Source organism: Triticum dicoccoides, chromosome 7B, assembly GCF_002162155.2.
Source record: "Triticum dicoccoides isolate Atlit2015 ecotype Zavitan chromosome 7B, WEW_v2.0, whole genome shotgun sequence".
Classification (NCBI taxonomy): Eukaryota; Viridiplantae; Streptophyta; class Magnoliopsida; order Poales; family Poaceae; genus Triticum; species Triticum dicoccoides.
In genome coordinates, this window is record NC_041393.1 from 474,099,687 (window position 1) to 474,108,035 (window position 8,349).

Here is an 8,349-nt window from a genome sequence, read left to right on the forward strand (position 1 = left end):
TGGTTTGTTTTAGATGGGTGGATTAAAAAACATCTTGGTCTTTTTTATCCGAATTCCAAGGATTTACGAAAATTTAGAGGATTTTTTAGGGAAAAACATTCTTTTATTTTTGAGGGAGGGAAACACATTCATTAATTAAATCAGGTTCGGAATGTCATTGGCTACAAGATCCAGAATGAAATCTGGAGGTACCTCACACACACATGGGATCTTTCATCTCCTACACCAACCCTAACTAGCTTGTGAGCAGCCTCGTTCGCTGAACGCCGAGTCCACACGACCCTGTAGTCCATAAACTCTCTCGACAAACTCTTTATTTCCTGCACCCAAGGGCCAGACGACGCCAAGTTCTTCTCCAGGCAGTTGATCATCCTCACAACACTTTGGCAATCCAGTTCAACACAAATCCGCTGCACATGCTGCTCTCGAGCCAACTGAAGAAGCTTCAGGCAGGCCATGATTTCGGCACTTTCCGGGTCGTCACAATGAGGGGGGAAATGTCAGGCCGCCGCCACAAAGCCCCCAACATGATCAGCAAAGATTTATCCTCCACCCCTTTATCTCTTTGTTTGGCTACCGCCCCATCCGCATTCCTTTAATCCAGCCTTCCTCTGGCACCTCCCACCGCTACACCATCTTGGCAACCGTCGACCTCTCCGGCACAGCATGAGCTTCCCTCCATTGACGCATGGAGGATGACACCCGAGGAGGACCTCTGGAGGGGAAACCATCCTCTTACCATCCCGCGCTTCATTCCTGGCGAGCCACAGCCCATATGTGGCATGAATCATAGCTTCTTTCTCATCGTCCTTCGCCGAAGCAAACCAATCCAGCAGCCAGTCAACCAACTCTCTCTAGGAATCCATCTGGCAAGGTGGTAGCGCTATCCCCACGCCATGTTTTGATCGCATCATCTTCCAAAAGTGGGCAGAATGTTGGCATCCCCAAAACCTATGGAAGACCGTCTCTTCTCTTCCGCAAACTGTGCAAAAAACACCCGGCTTGATTCGTCGCCTATGGAGCTCAGACCCAACAAACCAAACCGTTTCGAACCAGGCGCCACACATGGATCTTTGCCTTGCCCGGGGCGTCTGAATCCCAAAGGGTCAGATATCCCTTGTGCTCCGCCACCGAATTAGATGCCTCTGGCCATCCAGAACGCATCCGCTTCATCGACATCTTAAGGTGATAGGCAGATTTAACCGATAGCACCCCGTTTCGTGTGAAACTCCAAGCAAGATAGTCCTCGGTTCCCAGCCCACCGACCGCTATCTGCTTGATATCATATGCATTGTCAGCTCAGAACATGGAGTCCACCTTTGTTTCATCCCAAGTCGTACCATCCCGCGACAAAAGATCAACCACCTTTGTTACCCTCGTGACAAAGGTCTGGCCCGGTGGCCTCATACACCCTGTCCGCGGAATCCAATTACCGTGGTGGATATTAACCGAAGAACCATCACCAATCCGCCAAATGGACCCCTCTCGCAGCAGCTCTCTTCCATGGATGATACTTCTGGAAGTGAAAGAACCAGCTGCGGGACACACCGCATTCATAATGGAGCAGTCCGGGTAGTAGCAAGCCTTTAACACACGAGCACACAAGGACGATGACTGCTCTAGGGGGTGAGGGAGTCCTGGACTAAGGGGTCCTCGGGCGTCCGGGCTATGTGATATGGGCCGGACTGATGGACCGTGAAGATACAAGATAGAAGACTTTTTCCCGTGTCCGGATGAGACTCTCCTTTGCGTGGATGGCAAGCTTGTCATGCGGATCGTATGCCTTCCTTTCTCTGTAACCGACTCTGTACAACCCTGGATCCCTTCGGTGTTTATATAAACCGGAGGGTTTAGTCCATAGGCCCGATCACAATCATACAGGCTAGACATCTAGGGTTTAGCCATTAGGATCTCGAGGTAGATCAATCTTGTAACCCCTATACTCATTATAGTCAATCAAGCAGGAAGTAGGGTATTACCTTCATTAAGAGGGTCCGAACCTGGGTAAACATCATGTCCCCTACCTCCTTGTTACCTTCGATCCTTATATGCACAGTTCAGGACCCCCTATCCGACATCTGCCGGTTTTGACACCGACAGGAGGCGCCACGCTTGCTTGGCCAACAAGGCTTGACTGAACGCCTCGAGGTCCCTAAAGCCAAGTCCTCCTTCCTTCCTAGCCTCACACATCTTGTCCCAAGATATCCAATGCACCTTCCTCTCACCATTTGTTGCTCCCACCAGAATTTCGACAAGATTGATTTCAGAGGCTCTAAGCGAAAAATATTTGGGCCTACCCACACGGGTGGGGAGGCCCAAGGACGACACTTTTAGGCATGTCTTGGAGAGCTCAAAGGGTAAAGTTGGAGGATGAAAGGGGCAGGGTCTATCTAAGAAGGCCCGGGAAATTCTAATGAAATCATCGCTTCAAGCTACACCGACCCACACTATGAGTTGCTTCCAACTCATTAAGAAAATGTGCAGGAACCTGAAAATTTAGACGAGCTGATCCGTAGAAATACGGAAATGCTTGCACTCAGCCGGCTGAAAGTACATCGCACGTCGACTGCCTCGTTTGCTTGGCGCGTGCCCATGGACCCCACTTTCTAAAAACACGAGTCTTCTCATGTCCGCTTGTTCGTCCCAATATTTCACACTCCTATCCTCTTCTTCTAAGCAAATGTCACTCCACCGCACCTCAGATACGCTACTGCGAGCGAAGGGGGACGCGGTACGGGGAACTGTCGTCGCCCGCCGAAGCTCTCGTCAGCAGAAGCCTGTGTGACGCTTCAAGGCGATGGCCTCATGGATGCAATGGACATTGCGACGCCGCTACAAAAGGGGTTTTCGTCGTGGCATAGTGCTACAAGCCTGCCGGGGTGCTGTGTGCCGGCCACCCAGGTGCTGGATGCCGACAATAATGTTGCGACTATCAGTAGGAACATGCATGTTTGGCGCACTAGTTTGCAGCATGGCCATTGTTGCAGAAACATCATCGGTTGTGGAGGCGCTAATGATGCGGGCCGCTGGGCTGCAACGTCGCTCATGTTTCTGAAACATCATCGGTGTTGCAGACCGGCCATGTTGGCGGCCGTTGTGAAATGAGGGACGCTTTGGAACATTGCCCATATTTTGGAAACATCATTGGTGTTGCGGACATTCCATGGGGTTTGATCTGACGGTGGGAAAACGTCGCCCAAGATATTTTAAGTGAGGTGTGTCTAAGACACATCTAGATGTGATATAGTTATGTCACATCTAAACTGATCTCCACTCTGTTTATGGTCTATTTTTTTGGTCCTTGTTTTTTCTATTTCTTATTGCTGCATTATCTATTTATGGGAGTTTAGACGTGACATCCTTAAAAAACATCTAAATGTGAATTAGACTAACTGTTCTAAGTGTGTTGTTTGATTCATATATATCGCAACTTATAGGATATATTTTTTCTTAGGATTCTTTTCCATCAGAAATCATAGGAATTGTTTCGTCAACTCCAACCTCATGCGTGGAACTGAATCATATATATCGTGCAATCATGTGGTGGTATTCAAGATGACACAACACTCTATTCATGTGTCTTCTCTCCTAAGCATGACAGAGAGAAGGTAAATATCATCTTCACATATGAACTGTAGGCAAACATATCTAAGGAAGTAGAGTAGTCGCGCTGAGCACTCCCCAAATATCATCTTCACATATGAACTGTCCCGACTTGCGGTGCACGCCGTAAGCCGGGATGGGGAAGATCGAGGCGGGCGGCGGAGGAGGAGCGCGCGTGGATGTCCATCTTGTTCTCATCCTCATACATGTGGGGAAAAAACCTCCCTTATAAAGAGGTCCAACTCCCTCTAAACTAGCAACGTGGGACTAAACTTTAGCTCCACCTCTTGCCTTGCACGAATGGGCTGCGTGGGCCTCTAGAATTTATTAGGAATTTCTGAAACTACTATTGGGCTAGGCCCAAAATAGACAAAATTCCAGCACGTGCAACCGATTTCCAACCATGTGGCCGAGCATTGAATGAACAGTTTTGCTAGAACTCATCTAGATGAGATATAATTTGGTCTCATTCACCTTTTATAGTCATTAGATGTGATGCTATAGATGCGTGTGTGCTGACGTGGGTTGTATCTGTTCTTATTTTCAAAATGAACGAGACCAAATTATATCTCATCTAGATGAGTTCTAGGTACTCCCTTTTTTTTGAGCATCAGTACAGACACAAGCGCTCATATACACGCGCATACACTCATCCCTATGAACGCACACACGCACATCCTACCCCTATGAGCACCTCCGAGAGACTGAACCGGCATATCATCTTGAGATTTACGAAGTCACCGTAGGCGCCTCATCGTCGACGGGAACGTCTCCTCCCACTGAAAGCGCATCGCCGGAAATCCTGAAATAAATCCAGGAATAATGCGAGCACAGAATTTGAACCCTGATGGGTTGGGGATACCACTGTCCACCTAACCAACTCAACGTTGATTCGCAGTTCTAGGTACTCCCTTGAATGAATCTGATGGGATGTCGTGGGTTCTCTTTGGATAAACCAACACGGTAGGTTTTATAGGGCAAGAAGTTCCACGGATAAAACATGGTAGGTTTTATACTTCTGAATATCCATTGATGAACCGCGACTTACAAGTTAGAACAACACACTTCACTGACGCCGTATTAGGCACATCGCTACTAGTCCCTATCTAATTAGGCTCAAGAACTCATTTCTGTTTAACAGAAGCAAACATATCCTTGAGGAGGCGACTTGGAGCATCAGCTCCGGTGACAATCTCGACGACCTTGTAGGAAGACTCCTCCGGGCATAACAATGCTTCCACAGCCACTTCTGCAACCTGGTCTCTCGATATGGAGCCCTCGTAGAGAGTGTCCTGCAAATAATTCACAAATGAACATCGTATGTTTTGGCTGTATGAGCAACAATCTCTCGCTCAAAAAAAAAAAAAATCTCTCGAATAACAAGGTTCATGGAGAAGTGTGCGTGCTATTGCTTACCTCTGGCTCCATGACAATGTTCCCAGTTGGCGGTTGTTCTGTGAGCCCTCCAGGCCTCACAATCGTGTAATTTATTCCTGACCCCCTGATGTATTTCTCCGCCTGCAGCTTCGCAACGAGCACTAAGCCGAACAGATTGAGCACGATGTAGGCTGGATTCAGAAGTTGACCCATCGCGGCCCCATTCACTAAAATGGAGCTCACGAGTATGAATCTTGTAACGCCAGCCTTTCGGCATGCTTCCACAAGATTCACCGTCCCCAGGTTGTCCACCTGCAGTGGCATAATTTTCAGCTAGCTATCACTTGCAGGAGCAAAGCTTAACTCTTTTTACACGGGCAAGAGCGTGTCAATCAGAAGTTCAGAACCATTCAGGCAAGAAACTGAACTCCTACTTCGGTTGCAGTTGCGGACAAACCTTCCAGGGAGCAAAGGGGTCAAAGGACCGCCGGAAGCCCGTCGCGCAGACGACGGCGTCGACGCCGCGCACGGCCTCGACCAGCTTGTCGGCGCCCTCCGTCACGTCGGCCCTCACCTGCAATTCAGGATTCAGCCGACACGCGTCTCACGGCATGGCTACTGGCAGAAGAGTAGGAATGCGACTGTACTGAAGTAGAGATGAACTAACGAGCTGGAGGTTGGGGTCCTGGGGCAGGCTGCCGCGGGCCCTGCCCACGTCCGTCGTGCCGGCGACGACGCCGAAGCCCCTCTCCAGCAGCTTCGCCACGACGCGCTTGCCGGTTTTCCCCGTCGAGCCGGCCACGAACACGGTGGTCGTCTTCTTGGCGCCCGGAGCGCTCGCCGATGCCTCGTCCATACTCAAGGCGGCCGGGCGGGTGACGTGGAGCTTTCGCGTGGTCGGGGAGAGGCAGGCGAGCACGAGAGGCAGGCGGGGGCGGGCGGTGGTGGCGTGGAAAACACCGGCCATGGGTTATGTGTGGCCTGTGGGTCTGTTCGTTTGAGATGTCTCTAGTATCCTCTTGCTTGTTCGTTTGTGTACTACTAGTACACTTTGTTGGAGACATTTACTAGGGTTCTGTAATGACTATCATCATGTCAACGTAACCTTGTTTGGATGAAATTAGACTAAAGCACCCTTTAACTGTAAGTCAAGAAGATATGAAAAAAGGAAGTGTAGATGCAGTGTATGTTTAAAATTTTAAATGCAGAATTATTTCAAAAACAAACAAATCCATAGATATTTTTGTTGAAATTTGACCAAACAATTAAACTTGTTTGAAATTCAGCTGGAAAATAAGAGATACGGGTGGATGAAGTGAAACTGGGTGGTTGAGAAAAACATTCCCAATAACAAAGTGATGATCTCTTAAAGCGATAAAGTTTTGTCAGTATAGTTAAATATTGATCAAGGTGTGAGGACCCGCCTATTTGTTGGATCGACTGAAATTTTGTATTTCTAAGTCCTTGATTTAAGCACATATCTTTTTTTTAGAAAAGGAGGATGACCTCCTGCCTCTGCATCTGGAAGATGCATGCGGTCATTTTATTGATTATTCTCGAGGATCTTATAAAGTAGTACAACAATATGCCTGAATTCATCATCTTGGCAACATCTGCCGCTACTCCAATCCATATGATAAAGGGGTGCAAGCTGGGCCAAATACCCAGACCTCTCACCTAAGCCTAACATGTAAAGCCGGAGGCCCCGACCGAGCCACATACCGTGTCCGGTGCACAAACCGGTCCGACGCACTCACATGTGTCGTCGCCGCCATCTTCCACTGGTCCATCTTCAGAGCAGATTGAGGTGCCAACCTTGGCAGGTGCCTCCGTCATCGACGTCACGATGACGCCAAACGACGACCTCCACCTACGCTAGTCCATCTCCAAGCAACGGACGCAGATCCATGCTAGGATAGGGCCGCACCACCGCCGTCGCCCACCACCCACAAGCGTCACCCAGCTCCAAGGTTCCCAAACCGGCCCTTCAAGAAGGGAACGGCGCCATGAGCGCCGTCGCCGCCCAACAAAGTTAGGGCTTTCGTCCGGGAGACCTAGGGGAAGGGAAAGTGAGGGGATCAGTCCATACCGACGCCTCCAAGGAGGGGAACGACGCCCTCAGACGTCGCCGTCGACGCGGCCGGCCATGGCCGACCAGGGGCTTCTCCCAAACTAGATCCCCGCCACCAGTAGAGCCTCCTGTACAGAACCGGCGAAGCGCGACCCGACGAGGCTGGCTCGCACGCCGAACAGGGGAGGAGGGGAGGCGCCAGATCGCGCACACTGGCCACCGCAGAAACCGCCGCCGGCCGCCAATGACCACCGGATCCCGCCGCCCGCGCGGCCGGGACGCCAGATCCACCACCCGCACGGCTGCTAGCTGGCCGTGCCTTGCCAATGGAGCCACCGGTCCAGATCCGGGGTTCCCCACGCAGATGCAGGGCAACCGATGCCCCGCCGCCACTATCCTTGGCGCCACGGGCTTACCCGATGGCTGCCTCAAGCGGCGGCGAGGAAGGGAAGAGGAGGAGGGGCAGCTAGGGAGGAGGAGGGAGGAGGGGCGACTAGGGTTGGGAGGGAGGAGGAGGAGGTGCGGCTGCCTGTCTGTCCCTTTAAGCACATATCTTCATTCAACAATGGGAGGCAAGACCTCTGCCTTCTCCGATGCAACATACTCCCTCTATAACTAAAACCATGACAAGTATTTTAAAATAGAGGAAGTACTAAATTGTCAAGTCTAGATGGTTTCCCTGCTAAGTTTTTTATTACTTCCATGAGGTTGTGTTATCTCTTCATAGTGTAAATTATGTGGGTAATAGCTATTATTGGCCATAAAGTCAAATGTTTTTTTAGTATTTTGGTTTTGGTGACGTGTTGGATTTCTCAGGCGTGTTTCATCTCTCGGAGAACTTAATCATTATTGTCACCAAGTTTTGTAAAATTAAGAAAGAAATGGTGGTCAAATTTTGGTATATTAGTGGAGGTGTCACTCAGTATTATCTCGAATAAAAAAAGTGAATAACATGGAAGTTGATTTTCTTTCCTTTTTGATCATTTTGGTCAGAGGTTGTATGCAAGACAATGAAACATACAACCGATTTATTGAACTAGTGTCATAGGGCAAAAGGCTGAGCACTAAGCGCCCAATGATACGTCGTACCTCATGGGGACAAGTGTGACATTGACCCAATATTCATGTACAAGATCCATTTCTTGTGAAAAGGCATGTGAGATATGAAAGGTTGGAGTTGCATATGCAACTATCAATATGATTTTAGTTGACAGGTTTTAGAGTTTAAGCTACAATTTCCAAGAACACCATGAAGCATGCAAGTTATAAGAAACGTAACATGAAGGCAAAACTTCCAA

General features: G+C 49.3%; 1 protein-coding gene across 1 annotated transcript; it reads right to left on the reverse strand.

Moving 5' to 3' along the window:
- Nucleotides 1-4,588: 4,588 nt before the first annotated feature.
- On the reverse strand, nt 4,589-5,994 carry LOC119340628 (uncharacterized protein At2g34460, chloroplastic-like). The gene is made up of 4 exons (XM_037612546.1): nt 5,648-5,994; nt 5,438-5,554; nt 5,020-5,292; nt 4,589-4,895 (listed from the first exon to the last, which is right to left on the reverse strand). The coding sequence occupies exons 1-4, from the start codon at nt 5,945-5,947 to the stop codon at nt 4,728-4,730; spliced, it is 858 nt and encodes a 285-aa protein (XP_037468443.1). The 5' UTR covers nt 5,948-5,994; the 3' UTR covers nt 4,589-4,727.
- Between the last annotated feature and the right edge of the window lie 2,355 nt (nt 5,995-8,349).

Bases quoted from the DNA above. Each gene is read 5' to 3' on its own strand.
- LOC119340628 (XM_037612546.1), bottom strand. From the start codon at position 5,947: ATGGCCGGTGTTTTCCACGCCACCACCGCCCGCCCCCGCCTGCCTCTC. The intron at 5,293-5,437 runs GTTTGTCCGCAA...ATGCCACTGCAG, and splicing joins ACCCCTTTGCTCCCTGGAAG to GTGGACAACCTGGGGACGGT. The intron at 4,896-5,019 runs GTAAGCAATAGC...AATTATTTGCAG, and splicing joins ACATTGTCATGGAGCCAGAG to GACACTCTCTACGAGGGCTC.